Here is a 16,387-nt window from a genome sequence, read left to right on the forward strand (position 1 = left end):
CTTTCTTTGCATTTGAACTATTAATCTTGTAAAAATGTCTTAACTTTTAGTAGTCCCATACAAAAATTATTTTGCTTTAAAAACATAAGTCTGCTTAAAACTAGGGCTGTGCAAAAATTAATTGCGATTAATCGCATCCAAAATAAAAGTCTGTGTTTACATAATATATTTGTGTGTGCTTTATTTAATTATTTTGTATATATAAATACCTATGCATGCATGTATATATTTAAGAATTATTTGCGCTTAAATTCTGTATAAATACATAATCTATATTATATAAATATTTTATATATAAATAACACATTTTCTTAAATATATACATGCATGTGTGTGTATTTATATATACAAAATAATTATATACAGCACACACAAATATATTATGCAAACACAGGATGCAGGTTTTGCACAGCCCTACTTAAAACACTAAAATAGTACTATGCTGTTATGTTTTTTGACTGCATTTCTCTGTCTCCAGAAACATGCCAAAGGCCAGGAGCTGTTTGCAAAGGTGTGTGACCACCTGAACCTGTTAGAGAAGGACTATTATGGTCTGGCCATATGGGAGACACCAACCATAAAGGTACCTCACTCACATTCGTTTAATATTTGGCCTACTGCTATTCTTTTTCTTGACAAAATGAGTTTAATTTAACTTTTGAATTGTTAATTCTATCATATATATTTTTCAAATGATTGACTGTATTTTAAAATAGATTTGCTTTGTGTTTTGATAGCAGTGAAGGCCTGATCACACCAAGAACGATAACTAGAACTTCAAAGTTTTAATGCTGAATCTAATTATATGAGAATAGATATGTCTACAGCTTTAGCTTTAAAGAGCTTGAGCATTTAAAACGGCAAATGACTCAAATGCAGAATGTTTGGAGGGAGTTATTGTTGTAATTATCGTTCTTGGTGTAAAAAGGCCTTTAAAGCTTCCCTTTTCTTTCAGACATGGCTGGACTTTACTAAGGAGATCAGACGGCAGGTACAAGGTGAGTGACCGATCAAACTCGTCGTTGGTATGTTATAATTATCAGAATTCAAAATTGTTGCTATTTTAAATCATGTTTACATATTTCTAGGCACCAACTATGATTTCACATTCAATGTGAAGTTCTACCCACCTGATCCTGCCCAGCTTTCAGAAGACATCACCAGGTGAACAGCACTTTCTTTACTCTAGATATAATGTGCAGACACACCACGGTCTCTCTTGAGTTCTGGCCAGGCGCTTTGACTTTTTCATTGACCTTTTTGCATTCACTCATCTTTCCTAAACGTTTCCTTTGCCTAATGTCTAGGATTATAGCCGTATAGAAATAAAATCGGTTTGGCGATTTAGTCCGATTATCGGCTGCGATCTAATAAAATATATTTGCTGCTGGTAGACTTCTGGCGCCCCTAAAGCAAACATTTTGAGTTCATGGAAAACACCAACATGTCAAGAGCAGTGTTCTCTTGTTTTCCTGTGTTGTTTTTTTAACATTAAATGTCAGAGACAGCAGGAGGTTTATTATTATATTAACGTGCCTAAATACAGTATAACATCTTGCCAATGGACTGCAGTTGAAAATTAGCCTGCTTGCTAGGGATGGGCAACAATTAATCGCGATTAATCGCATCCAAAATAAAAGTTTGTGTTTACATAATATATGTGTGTGTGGTGTGTATAATTAATTTGTATATATAAATACCCACACATGCATGTACTGTATATATTTAAGACAAATGTGTTATTCATATATCAAATATTTATATTTATATATAATATTAATTGTGAATAAATATCTATAAAATATACACATGCACATATTTCCTAAATATATACATGCATGTGTGTGTATTTATATATACAAATTAATTATACACACCACACACACATATATTATGTAAACACAAACTTTTATTTTGGATGCGATTAATCGCGATTAATTGTTGCCCATCCTTAAATGTGCACTGCCCTAAAATAAATAATTGAAATTAAATGAAAATTATATTGTCTAATATATTGACAAGTGTTTGATTATTTTCCCAAATGTTTATGTTCATCTTAAAGTAGTAGTTCACTTTAAAAAAAAAACTTTTGCTGATAAATTACTCGCCCCCATGTCACTCAAGATGTCCACGTCTTTCTTTCTTCAGTCGAAAAGAAGGTTTTTGATGAAAACATTCCAGCATTTTCTCCATATAATGGACTTCAATGGGAACCAAACACTTCAAGGTCCAAAAGAGAGTTTCAGTGCAAACTGTTCAAAGGGCTTTAAACGATTCCAGACGATGAATAAGGGTCTTATCAAGCGAAACGATCACTCATTTAATAAATAAATAACAAAGTTTAAGTTTTATAAGCACAAATGTTCACCTTGCTCTGTTCTGTGATGCGCGTTCGTGACTCTCCTGTTCGAACTCGTTCATCAAAATGAACAAATCTTTTTCCGAGTCAATTCGTTGAATGAACCAAATAACTCAAAAAAAGATTCGTTCATTTTGATGAATGAGTTTGAATAGGAGAGTCACGAATGCACATCACAGAACAGAATGAGTGATCGTTTCACTTGATAAGACCCTTATTCATCGTCTGGAATCGTTTAAAGCCCTTTGAACAGTTTGCACTGAAACTCTCTTTTGGACCTTGAACCATTTGGACCCCATTGAAGTCCATTATATGGAGAAAATCCTGGAATGGTTTCATCAAAAACCTTAATTTCTTTTCGACTGAAGAAAGACGTGGACATCTTGGATGACATGGGGGCGAGTAAATTATCAGCAAAAGTTTTTTTTTTAAAGTGAACTACTCCTTTAAGACAGAACTGAGCATGCAGTTCTCTAGCCAGTTTCATTATCACACTTGTAAATTACAAAACCCCTTTCACCCTGAATAATCACAGTGGCACACTTTACTGTTGTTGTCACGCTTCCAGTTTTTGACTCTTGTGTATTACATTCTGCTACGAAAACTTGTCCCAACTTGTGATGTGATATCCTGGCACATAATGTCACATTGTCTTTGAGTTTTTGAGCGTAAATGAAATGACTTGCACTGCGCAGGTACTACTTGTGTTTGCAGCTGCGGAAGGACATAAAGAACGGCCGTCTGCCCTGCTCTTTCGTGACCCTGGCCCTGCTGGGCTCTTACGCCCTGCAGTCTGAGTTGGGTGAATACGACCCCGAGGTTCACGCCAGTGACTATGCCAAGGAGCTCCAGCTGATCCCAGGACAGACCAGAGAGCTTGAGGAGAAAGTCATGGAGCTTCACCGCACATACAGGTGATCGTGACTGTTTCTTGTTGGTGGGGTGATGATTATGATTTATTTTCATACATAAATACTTAGGATAAATGGATGTTTGGTAAGCTTCTGTTAGGGCAGGATAGGGATAAGATCAAAATATATATTTTTTTGCGCTTTTTGCACGTTTCGTTATTAAGTTAATGTTATGATCCTGATTAACCCTCATGTGCTCTTCAGAAATTTTTTTTTTGAATTATTAAAAATCACAGCTTCATCGTAATGTTGCAAAACTTGGTGACTTTTATGGCATTATGTATGTGAATACAAAAAAAAATTGAGGTCATGATCTGAGCATGCAAAGTGGTCGTAAAAAAATAGTCACACTCGTGGTTGCAATCTACAAATCGGCCACAATTCTATAAAAAAGTACACCGCAGGAAAGGGGTGACACTCTACAACATCTAGAGTGCAAAACAGACAAACACACACATACAAACACTCTTTTATACACATACACACCAATAAATTTTAATTACAAAAAGTATGTTTTCAATTTTTAAAAATCACAGCTTCATCTTAATGTTACGAAACTTGGTGACTTTTATGGTATTATGTATGTGAACACACACAAAAACTGAGGTCATGATCTGAGCATTCTAAGTGGTCTTAAAAAAATAGTGACACTTGTGGTCTTTGGTCAAAAATGACCCCCATAGGAAATGAATGGGAAATTGACAAAAACACAAAAATTCACAATTTTTTATTTTATTTTTTTTTTAATAAAAAATCGTTTTTGAGATTGTTTCAACTATATATTCAAATCCACCAAAAAAAAATGTGTTCATAAACAGCTGGGGAATTCACATGCCTCGCCATAGAGAGCTGTACATGCCATCTAGTGGTTACACCATGATTCTACGCTTTTTCTCTATACTGTAACCAGATGGTACTAATTTTCTTCAAAAAAAAATTTTTTTCTGAAGGCCTTGACTCTATATTAAACTAAAATACTGCATTAATAATTTTTTGAAAAAAATTATATATTTATAGAAATATATATATATATTTCCATGGCAAAAATAGACCATAAATATTGCATAAATATTAATAAATTCAATCAAATTGTGTCAACATACTAAATTACAAAGAATAAATATTATAGAACAAAAATAAATTGTATTGGTTTTACTGGGATGGAGGAAATTTCATTTTTAGGTGTCCGGTCACTTTTGACCGGGAGGATAACAAGTGTGACTCCGAAACGAAGAGCACCTGAGGGTTAAAATTAGATGCGAATTTAGGTGTGTTGCGCTTTCAAATAAACTGTCTAGTTTGCAGGATAAATGTAGCTTGCTTTTCCCCCCCTGCAGATCTATGAGTCCGGCTCAGGCTGATATGATGTTCCTGGAGAATGCCAAAAAACTGGCCATGTATGGGCTTGATCTCCACCAGGCAAAGGTACAGTAGATTTGACGAAAGACACTTTCCACGAATGCGATATGAAAAATTAGGGTTTAAAATAGTGAGAAATAAAAGTAAAATAAACTGTTTGTCAAAGTAAATATTTAATGAGTTGTTTTATTGTCTTTCCAACATGAATATGTTTGCATCACAGTTTAAAATCCAGGATTTCTTTTAACTTTTTTTTTAAAATTGAATTAAACATCAATATCAAATAAATTAAATGTTTTTTTTAAAAGAGAAAACTGTTCTTTTTAATTGCAATAATATTTCATAATATTACAGTATTTTTATATCAAATAAGTGCAGCCTTGTTGAGCAAAACACATTTCTTTCAAAAACGTTCAAACATCTTACCGACCTGAAACTTTTTTATGTTTTTTTATTTTTTTATTGCAGATTAACAAAACAGTAACTCTATAAATTAAATGTTTAACATTTTAAAATAAATTAAATGCAAAAATATTATATTATATTGGTTTTATAGTTATTGATACACTTATAAATGTTTTGATATATATATATATATATATATATATATTTTTTTTTTTGCAATAGCTTTGGTTGTTGACTGGGTTATAAAAATAATAGTAATAATAATACATATATTTAAATGTCTCAGTTAGACAATGTGATTTTTCCCAGAATTGATTAAACCTTCATATCACAGGAGTGCTTGTGATAAAAGCATTGCATGTCCTTCCACTGCTCAGATTTGGAAGCTGAATCCAGGTCAATCTGTTTGCAGCAAGCCTTGGATTTAAATAAATGATAGAATTGACTTTTTTAAAAGTGAACCAGGGGCGCCCCCTAATGGTGGAGCTTTGTAAAGTGCAAAATGTTGTTTACACTGTGGAGTCAAAATATGATATGTATTGTTTTCTCTTTCTGTCAGGATCTGGATGGGGTGGATATAATGTTGGGGGTTTGCTCCAGTGGCCTGATGGTGTATAAGGACAAGTTGAGGATTAATCGATTCCCCTGGCCAAAAGTTCTCAAAGTCTCCTACAAACGCAGCAGTTTCTTCATCAAGATACGGCCATCTGATGTATTGCATATCTATTTTGTTAATTTCATTATAATAACTATTGGTGATTGTTCTGTTCCCACCTGTACTGTATGTACACTGCGCAGTTATCATTTGTTGCAATCCATTTTCTTTTTAACACTTTTTAAAACATTTTTAACCCAATGTTTGTCCCAATTTGACCCCAAATTGGGTTAAAACAACCCAGCATTTTTTAGAGTGCAATAAAAAAAATGGTATACATTTTTTTTTTTTAAATATTAACCTTTCTTTTATAATATCATCCATATACTGATGTTTAGAATGTAATTAGCTATATTCACAGTCTGTTTAATACAACATACATTAAAACAAGCTTAATTAACTGGGAAATTCTAAAATTTAAACGTTACATCTATTTAGTTAATTTTTATTATAATAACTATTGGTGATTGTTCTGTTTCCCCCTGTACTGTATGTGCACTGCGCAGTTGTCATTTGTTGCAATCCATTTTCTTTTTAACACTTTTTAAAACATTTTTCTTAGCTGGAACATTACGAAAGCGCCATTGGCTTTAAACTGCCCAACTACAAGGCTGCCAAAAAACTGTGGAAAGTATGTGTGGAGCATCACACATTCTTCAGGTATAAATATCAAGCAATGCGTCACAACATATGGACAGCGGTCACATCTTTTAGTGACTGTTTGTTTTTATAAATTCGTTTGAGTCCACATACTTCATGATCATGAAGAGATGTAAACTCTTCTGTCCCAGGTTGACTTCCACAGAGGCGGCCACTACTCCCAGGAAGTTCCTGGCTCTGGGGTCAAAGTTTCGCTACAGCGGGCGTACTCAGGCTCAGACACGTCAGGCCAGCTCCATGATCGACAGACCTGCCCCTCATTTCCAGCGCTCTGCCAGCAAGAGGGCATCTCGCAGCTTAGATGGAGGTGTGTAACCATGATCTACTGTATGAAATCATTTTGATTTACTGTATTCAGCTCTGAATGGACCTTATTCAGAGCAGCACCATGACAGGTATGAAAGTGAGGCTGTGAGGGATAGACTTACCGTGTTTTCAATGGCATCCACTGTAAAAAGCTGAATAAAGTGGCTATATTACTTACAATTTTCCACAGCTTACATTGTCGGGAGTTTTTTGTCAACTAAAATTTCTTTGAAAGATATTTTTCCAGTGTTTCATGAGCAAAACAAAACGAAAACACATTAAATAACAATACAGCCCATTGAAGAGATGCAAGTTTATCCCTCACAGCCTCGCTTTCATTCTCAGTAAAAATCAAAGATGGCGCTGCCGTGAATAAGGCGTGTGCCTATGGGTACAGCAAGTTATATTGAAAATGGAGACAGATGATTGGCAAACTTTGTTGGATTCTGGTCAATCACTGCTAGTTAAGTTAGTTACCTCTAGAGCCAGACCGATATATCGGCCGGCCGATATTAGGCATTTTCCAAAGTCAAGTCGAACTTTATTTATAGAGCACAAGTTTAACACAACCGTAGTTGATCCAAAGTGCTTTCCAGTACAATAAAATAGTTCAAATAAAATAAAATAAATAAAGTAAAAAGAGATAAAAGCAAGTAGCAAAACCTTTGGTGTATCAACATATACAACCTGTAGAACACGACTAATTTAAAAATAAATACATGACCTTATTCGAACGCAAGAGAGTAAAAATAGGTTTTTAAACTGGATTTAAAAGCAGCCAAGGATGGAGAGATCCTGATGGTTAAAGGTAAACTGTAATATCAAAATATCGGTAACGGCAGTTATAATGGCCGATAAATGAATATTTAAAAAATAAAATAAAAACGAACGAAACACGCTTTAATCATCTCTCCTTGGCGTGTTATATTGAAAATGTATGTTTTATAATTTGCAGTATGATATCTATTGCTAAATTATGGCTCATCATAGACTGGCTTATGGCTTATCACAGTGGAAGACCTCTAGCGTTAACATTAATGAGCTTGGAAACCACAATGAACTTTTTCTGCCTAAATAAACTAATGATTACTGTATTTATAACTCGCATATCTCTAGTTACAGTCCCTGCATTGCAAAATGTAAGTTATACTTGCGAGGAGTGAACATTTAGACAGAGAGAAAAAGTATCAAACGCATCTTGTGCAGAAAAGTTAGGTTTTTTTTTACACGTGTGTGAAATCCAACAATATTTAATAAAAAAAAAAAATATCGGCCGATATATCGGATTTTAAAACCCAAAAATATTTGTATCGGTATCGGCCTTCAAAATCCTTTATCGGTCGGGCTCTAGTTACCTCAGGGAGTGTGACATCACAAGTCTGATCAGAGTTGCTGTATGGAGGTTGTGTATTGATTAAAGCAGCTGGATGTGTAGATGGGGACAGCTCACTAGAGATTGGAACAGAGCCACTTGTCTCTGAGGTAAAGTGAAGGTGTTTTCTTGTGGTATAAATAAACTGGTTGCTTTTAGGCAGTGCAGGTGAACTTACGATGGGAGACGCATCACAGCAGGGGTGTGATCCAGAAAAGCAACCCTCGTTAACCCACTGAAAATTTAATTATTCATCCTCAGGTAGAATATGGACACAGACTTAATTACTTTCTGTATTCATCAGAGATGCACCGTTGGTTATTTATTTCATAAAAATTCCTTACATAGCCTAGTCTTTTAAAGGTTTCAGTTCCCTCCCTCCCTGAAATGCTTATAAAAGGAATAGACAGAATGATTGCTTTTTGTTTGATTAAAACGTTGGTTCCTGAAAATTTCTATTCCTATAAGTTTGGTATTGTTTATTCTTGTGGATAACAACTCTAAGCATGCACCTGTAAAGGCAATAAAGTTCATGAAGAGTGAGATTTTGAGTACCTGAAGCAGTTGTTTATGGGTTTTTTTTTTTGGAAAGAAACACTGCAGAATCATGATTGGTTTGTGTTTTTTGGCTGCACTCTTTCAGAAACCTCTTTTTCCTGAGGTGGAGCTTTATTCTTTATTCTTCCTCCTAAAGTTTCTACTCTTATGGAAAACAACAGGATCTGCCACTGTGTTTACTTTGTTTGAAGATTGTTTCATATTTGAGATGACTCAAAAAACTATTTTAACTTGCCCAAAAACAGCATGCTGATATCTGATATATACTCTCACACGACATATATATAATATATATATGTAATTTCTTAACACATTTTTTAAAAATGACTTAAAAGTAGGGGTGTCAAACGATTAATCACGATTAATCGCATCCAAAATAAAAGTTTGTGTTTACATAATATATGTGGGTGCATTGTGTATAATTATTTTATATATATAAATACACACACATGCATGTATATTTAAGAAACAAATATTATTTATATATAAAATATTTATATTTTTATATAATATAAATTATATATAAATCTAAACAGTATTTTCATGAAAATATTTCTTAAATATATACAAGCATGTGTGTGTATTTATATATATATAATAATTATACACAGTGCACATATATTATGTAAACACAAACTTTTATTTTGGATGCGAATAATCGCGATTAATCGTTTGACACCCCTACTAAAAAGCACTTTTTAAATTATTTTAAAATTATATTTTGCTGTACCCTTATTTACCCATAGTACATCTCATGTAAAGTACTTCACTAACTGTAGCGTGTTATTCAATATTACATTTAAAGTTCATGATAATAAATGGTATTACAAATGAAATGGCATTAAAGTATGTTTAGTCTTTATTAGTAAATTCAGCAGTACATTTGAACCATTTCAGACAACAGAATAATGACGTTACATTTAAAGCATAAAAACACTTTAAAGTTCATCTGGTGGTATTTATTATTAATATAAACTATAACATATTATGATTTTTTTTAACAACACATTCAGTTTTCACTTATAGTATATTAATTTCTAAAATAAGTACTCTTTTTAAAAGTATGCTAAAGTGTACTCCTTTTTCAAAGTGTTTGAATCGTTTATCACAACAAGAATGTGTGTTACTGCTTGTGAGTCTGTGTTTCTCATCAGAGGTGCACAGCAAACACCTAAACCCTACAGTATGTTAAAGTGACCTTATTCATTTTTACTCTCTGACTTTAGTGTAACTCCCATACATTTCTCTCCGACAGCCATGGTTTCGACCCCAGATAAGAATGCGCGTCCCGTCAGCGCTCCCATTATGTCCCCCATCTCCCCCGCTGATGTGGCTCCTTCCCCAGTGGCATCTGCCGCCCGCACTGACCGTAAAGAGACGTCCACGCCCACGGGCCGTCTACGCTCCTCTGAGAGGAAGAGTGAGGTGAAGGCCCATGTGACAGATGGCACCAAAGCAGAGGGCACACCTGAAATCAAGGTATGCCACATACACAAATATATATACTATAGTTTGGAAATTTATTTTAAATCATAGTTAATGATTTAATCGTGCACCAGGTTCCTAAACATGAGCCAAGAGTGAAAACACCCTTCAAGGAAATGTAGAAATTAGGGCTGGGTAATAAATACCGATTTCTCAATATTAATCGATTCTCATTTTTACGAACCGATATCGATTCTTAAATCTCAAGAATCGATTAGTCATCCTGTTTCATTTGAATGAATGGATCATTGTGTCACAATAATCTTTGTCCTTTGTTACTATTGATATGAAACAAAGTCTCAATTTTCAAATTACGTCCATTTTCTTTAGAAAGTCAAAAACATAAATAGCGTTTTGTCGCTGTGGCGTGAGATCGCTCTGGAGAAGCAGCAGCGCTGATCTCTCTTCCGGCTTAATAATACCAGTTAAACATGAATGAGCATCTGAAAGTGTGTTAAAGATAGAGTACAACTTATCCAAATCCGGATCATGACACATTGATTCGCTCAATCAGCGTTTCAACCGTGGAAAGACGTCAGTTAAACAGCTTGTAATCAATGTATCGTCATATTTACCTCAGAAAACCCACATAAACTCGTTAGTCAGCTAGAAAAAATAACTCTAGAGAGGAGCATTTTGCTAAATATATACACCATATTACATATGCATTATAATCTTAATGTTCTTCAATATTTAATGCATATTTGAATAAATCTGGCAAGTTTTTATGACAGCCACCATTTAAATGTTTATATTTCATATAATCTTCTTATCATAAAAATAAATAAAAGTGTAATTTAAGTGTTTGTATAGCTACAAAACAGTTCATTATTACCTTCATATTAGGCTAATGAAGCCTATAGTCTACAACTAGACTCCCATAGTTTACAGCATTAGTTAAGAGATTTGATTCCCTTAAGAAAATTTGCCATTTATTGTAACTGATATCCAAAATAATCAATATTGAATCGAATCAGAATCGAATTGTGAAATTTGTGTCAATACCCAGCCCTAGTAGAAATACTTTTTATAAGCCTGCAGTACAGACTCCTAACTGCCCTTTGAATTGTTGGAGTAAGTGATCAGAAAGCAAGTCTAAAAGTACCGTAAGAAGCCGCAAGGCCTTTTCATAACTAGAATAATTACAGTTCCAATTATAAAGCAATTATAAAAAGCACCTTTGCTTGAGACCACACATGTAAGACGTGATGTTTAAGTCTATTTGAGACCGCAAGAGTATGAATACGCTCTCTGTGCTGCTACAGACAGTAGCCCGGCGAGAACGGCGGCACCGTGATGCCCCGGTGCTGACGGCCACAAATGGGGAAAGAAAGAGCCAGGTTTGTGCTCATGATTTCAGCCAATCACTAAGGCTGTTATAATATGCATAAAATATTAGTCAATGCTGATAATATTATAGTATCATACTATTAAGACGTAAGAGAATCATAACCACTGTGAATCTTGTTTTTTGCTGCAGTAAAGGCCAATTTATACTTCTGCGTTAGGTGCGGCGTAGCATACGTACAGATGCGTACCATACCGCGTACCCTTCGACGTAGCCTGACTCGCACCTCCTCAAAAATGTAACTACTAGAGCCCGACCGATAAAGGATTTTGAAGGCCGATACCGATACAAATATTTGTTGGTTTTAAAATCCGATATATCGGCCGATATTATTATTATTATTTTTTATTTCAGAAATGTGCAACAAAATATAAAAAAAATTCCTTAACATAGTTATTTGTAGTTAATTATGAGTTTTAACAAAAATAATATGATAAAGCATAACTGGTTTTCTCTGCCCGACTCTGGCTGGATCAGCAGGTTGCAGGATCGCGTTATACATGGTGTAGAGTGCCCTCTGGTGGACAAACTATACAACGCCAACACTCATAACATGGTTGAAGCGTGATTTGTCCATTTTTAATTTTGAAATATTCATTTATCGGCCGTTATAACTGCCGATACCGATATGTTAGAAAATGCCTAATATCGGCCGATAATATCGGCCTGCCGATATATCAGTCTGGCTCTAGTAACTACACGTCGCGACGACGCGGACCGCAAGATCTGTGATTGTTCGGTTTGGTAGCGTCGCATTTCCTCCTACGCATTTCCGCACGACGTCTTCTCTCGTTTCCGCCTTTTAGTTTTAGTAATTTCACTAAAATTAACTGTTTTTCCACCCTAATAAGCTCCAATTCCAACATGATCCGCTCTCTTTCAGTCGCCATTGATTGTAGTAGCCTAAACACAGCGGAACATTAAAACCCTTCGCCGCCAACTAGTGTTTCGGAGCAGTACTGCAGAGCAACCAAGACCTGAACGCAGAAGGATAATATGACGACGCATAAGTATAAATTGGCCTTAAGTCAGTTGCAAAGAGGTAGCTTGTTTTGTAGACACTTACATACTCTCTTCCTTCCCCTCTGGGGTCTAAACAGTCGCCACGGGCGGACATTGAGATGGTGCGCATGAGGAAGGTCAGAGCTCGCTCTATACAGTCATCACCGCATGAGGACGATGCCATTGTACTCATCATTTCCTCACTGCCCATGTTTTACAACAAAAATCGAATTTATTATTTTTTCTCATCTGCTTTGGCTGTATCTTGCTTGCACTTGTATGAGACGGCACTCTCGCTGTCAGATACACACCTGTTCAGGCTGCAACAGTGAATCAGTGCATATCATGTATTATTAAAATAACATGTATTAAAATATATTTGTAAATACACATTCATAATGATGAAGCAATTTAGAATTTAGTGCCTTTTAAATGTTATATTAAATAACATACTACAGTTAAAATTATAGTAAATACTTTATATGTGCTTTAATGTGTTTGTAAATACTTTCAGATAAGTATACTTCTTTAAAGCACAGTCAAAAATAAGTTTTAATTTAAAGTGCATTTTAAAACATTTTAAAGCACATTTTAAAAAATTGTGCTTAACTCTTTTTTAACAGCATTTTTTTAATGTTTTTTTTTAATCATTTTGTTGTATGAATATCTGAACTTGCAATATATCAAAAGAAAGGACAGACCCTCTGCTTTTAAACAACAAAAACAACAACAAAACATTTTATTTTAGCTTCATGGATCCCCCCCCCCCCCATTCATTAAAAAAGCTCAATTTTCAGCAAAAAAGATGAGTAAAAATGCATAAAATGCAGATAATTCTGTCAATGGCAGCCTTTGCTGGGAGAGAGTTTAGTGTGTTGTTAATAAACATTAACATAACCATGAAAGTATATGCTCTAAGTACACTTAAATGTGATTTAATTAATATTATATCATGCAAGTAGTTCTTCTTTTAAATATAGTTTTAAGATTTTAAAGTAACACTACAAGTGCACATTCAATACAATTAAGTACACTTCTTTTCATATGAGAAATACAAGTGTGGTCAAGTATGTCCAAACTGTTGACTGGTAATGTGCTTTTATATACTCTAGCTAATCATGTGGTTATAGACTCTTTAGACAATGCTCAGTAATATTTATCTTATAATAAACATTTTCAAGAAAAAAAAATGAATTGATGTTGCTGGATCAGGATGCTCAATCAAATGCAGCATTGATTTAATAACACCAGGGAATCGTGTTTCACATATGATTGCAAATACACTTTCATAAATTTACTCATTGCACAATTATTCCTGATCTTGCAGTCACCCCTGACCTATGACCTCTCGCCTCTGTCTAGCTGCTGTGGTTCATCATGCATATTTGATTTGTCTCCATCCCTGCATATCCTCACACACTGAATGCAACTGCAGTTCAAAGTTCTTTAAAAAAAAAAAAATACCCAAGAATCATTTCATGATTTTCTCTACGTTCAAACACTGCCAACTTTTTCCCCCCTGTTCTTCACAGAAAAGAGCTAAGAAAATTGAGGGTGAAACTATTTATATCAAACATAGCAATTTAATGTTGGAGGTTTGTATTGAAACTCTGGAAATGTCTTGTTTTTGCCGCTGCATGATATTCTTTTTCATCTTTCTTCATTCTTCTCACCGCACACTCTCTTTTGTGTTTTGTTTTGTTTTGTAGCTTAACCCTAAAGGCTTGGCATGCACTATTTACCTCACTAACTGTAATGCAAGTACTCACTTTTATTTTTTCTTCTGCACTATTTCATTAAATATATGATTGGGAATTTAATTTTTACAATTTCTTTTATATGAACTGTATTTACTTTCTTTTTTCTTCAGTTCATTATTTAATGCAAAATTGATCTGATACAAAGATTTAGCAAGTAGTGACTGACTTTATTTCAATTAGCTGTTGACTCTATGCTTATTCTGTTCCAGCTTTTCTAAATATTTCTAATGGGCTTTTCACACTTTAAATGATTAAAAATGTATATCCCTGTATATCTTGTTTCCTGTTTACTTTACTCTGGATTATTAAATGAATCCTGCATGGTCATATTTTGAGATTTCACACTAGATTTAGCCTGCAGGCTGGCCTACAAATTGACGTCATGGCTAAACAGTTCAATACCAATGATTGAAAAAGAACAGCATGTGTACAGAACTATCCAACTGTCGAATTATCATCACATAAATATGCTAAATGTTCATAAATGACAATACAGTCTATTCATCACTAATTAAAGGAGATGAACCTTTGGTCTAATAAAACATTGGTACCTAGTCAACCGTTCCCTGAGATTTGTTTTCATGATAATCGAATGTAAAGAGTTTTATCTCTAAAAACTGTTTAGCGTATAATGCTAGTAATTTACTAAGTAAAAAGAAATCGCTAGTTTATACCACTAACAAGGCTCAAAATAGCCCCACACTAATGAGGGTCCATACATGCAAGCATAAACGAAGCATTAAGAACTTTGTAAGTGTACAGACCGTTTAATAAGAAGCTACTTTATGAAGACAGGAGCCATCTTTGAAAATAGTCTCGATAAGTCGATCCCCGAACGCCGTTCACACAGTTCAGAAGATCGCTGAACTTCATACAGTTCAGCTCACTCAGCATGACGTTCGTGGTTTGACTTGTCGAGACTATTTTCAAAGATGGCTCCTGTCTCTATACACGAAGTGAACTGTCTTCATAAAGTATCTTCTTATTAAACGGTCTGTACACTTACAAAGTTCTCAATGCTTCGTTTTGCATGTACGGAGCCTCATTACGTTTCTGTGTTAGTGTGGGGCTATTTTGAGTCTTGTTAGTGGTATAAACTAGCGATTTCTTTTTACTTAGTTAATGCTCTCAGTACTAGCATTATACGCTAAACAGTTTTTAGAGATAAAACTCTTTACATTCGCTTACCATGAAAACAAATCTCAGAGAACGGTTGACTAGGTACCGATGTGTTCATTTTGCGGCGGAGTTGTCCTTTAATGTTTTCTGTCACGGATATTTTTAATAGTTTACCCAGTATTTTTACACTGAGACTAAACAAAGCGACTGAGATGGATATGGATATTTAATCCAAGTCAGGATTTCATGACTTAAATGTTAACTTAAAGAGTTAAACATAGTGTGACACGCCCATAAATATGCTGAAAACGTGTACTGTTTAACCATATAAAGTATAATAATTGTCTGTCCATTTAACTACTAATTCATGTTTTTATGTATCTATTTGTTATCTGAATACATGATTATATTACTGATTTGCAGTGTTGTTTGATACAGATTATACAGCCTGTCCCAGTCATATATTTACATTCTACAATAAGCTACAAAAGCTGTTTGTTTCTGTTGTCCTTGATGAGTCTGATAATGAGTCTGACAACCAGATGGATTCTGTGACATTAACCCCTTCAGCCACACCATGACCTCTTCTCTAACCAAACATCTTGTATAACACTGTGCCTCCATCACATATATACTTTTTTTATATTAACTGCTAAGATTGCTGTTGGTGTTTGAGACAAGCACTGTTTTGCACTTTGCTTTGTTTCAGAAATCAACCGATTAACAGACATGTGTCAAATCAATCATATGCTGCATTCAGTATGCTATAGCTTTACAATGGAATATAGTTACAAACTGTATAACATGCTCTTATACAGCACGGTTAGAGATTTGACCCATGTCTGAACTTAAGCTTAGTTCACATGTTAAAACCGACGAAGTGCTTACATGATTACCACCTCATCTACCTTTTATAGAAGAGTTTAATTAATGAAATAACATCAGAAATGAGATATTTTTTAAACTAAAGTGAGCTGCCTGCCAGACTAGCTTTTAAGGCATCATAAGCAATCCAGGAAAGCTATACATAATAGTGCTACACAAAATTATTTGTATTTATTATTTCAACTGTCTGAAGTCAGTGAATG

At 34.4% G+C, this 16,387-nt stretch overlaps 1 protein-coding gene across 19 annotated transcripts in view; it reads left to right on the forward strand.

Annotated features, from left to right (window-relative positions):
* Positions 1 to 16,387, forward strand: part of epb41a (erythrocyte membrane protein band 4.1a) — a 60,377-nt gene that overhangs the window by 26,275 nt on the left and 17,715 nt on the right. For 14 of the 19 annotated variants that reach the window (XM_089122596.1, XM_089122602.1, XM_039680460.2 and 11 more), the window contains exons 4-15: positions 479 to 583; positions 956 to 998; positions 1,089 to 1,164; positions 3,055 to 3,273; positions 4,608 to 4,695; positions 5,594 to 5,746; positions 6,252 to 6,349; positions 6,481 to 6,656; positions 9,841 to 10,064; positions 11,336 to 11,410; positions 12,519 to 12,557; positions 13,953 to 14,015. In XM_089122596.1, coding sequence (XP_088978722.1) covers positions 479 to 583; positions 956 to 998; positions 1,089 to 1,164; positions 3,055 to 3,273; positions 4,608 to 4,695; positions 5,594 to 5,746; positions 6,252 to 6,349; positions 6,481 to 6,656; positions 9,841 to 10,064; positions 11,336 to 11,410; positions 12,519 to 12,557; positions 13,953 to 14,015 — 1,359 coding nt within the window. The remainder of the gene's footprint in view (positions 1 to 478; positions 584 to 955; positions 999 to 1,088; positions 1,165 to 3,054; positions 3,274 to 4,607; positions 4,696 to 5,593; positions 5,747 to 6,251; positions 6,350 to 6,480; positions 6,657 to 9,840; positions 10,065 to 11,335; positions 11,411 to 12,518; positions 12,558 to 13,952; positions 14,016 to 16,387) is intronic. The other 5 variants (XM_089122597.1, XM_089122598.1, XM_089122603.1 and 2 more) reach the window with 5 other exon arrangements.

This window comes from Pimephales promelas, chromosome 18 (assembly GCF_988280905.1).
Source record: "Pimephales promelas chromosome 18, fPimPro1.hap1.1, whole genome shotgun sequence".
Classification (NCBI taxonomy): Eukaryota; Metazoa; Chordata; class Actinopteri; order Cypriniformes; family Leuciscidae; genus Pimephales; species Pimephales promelas.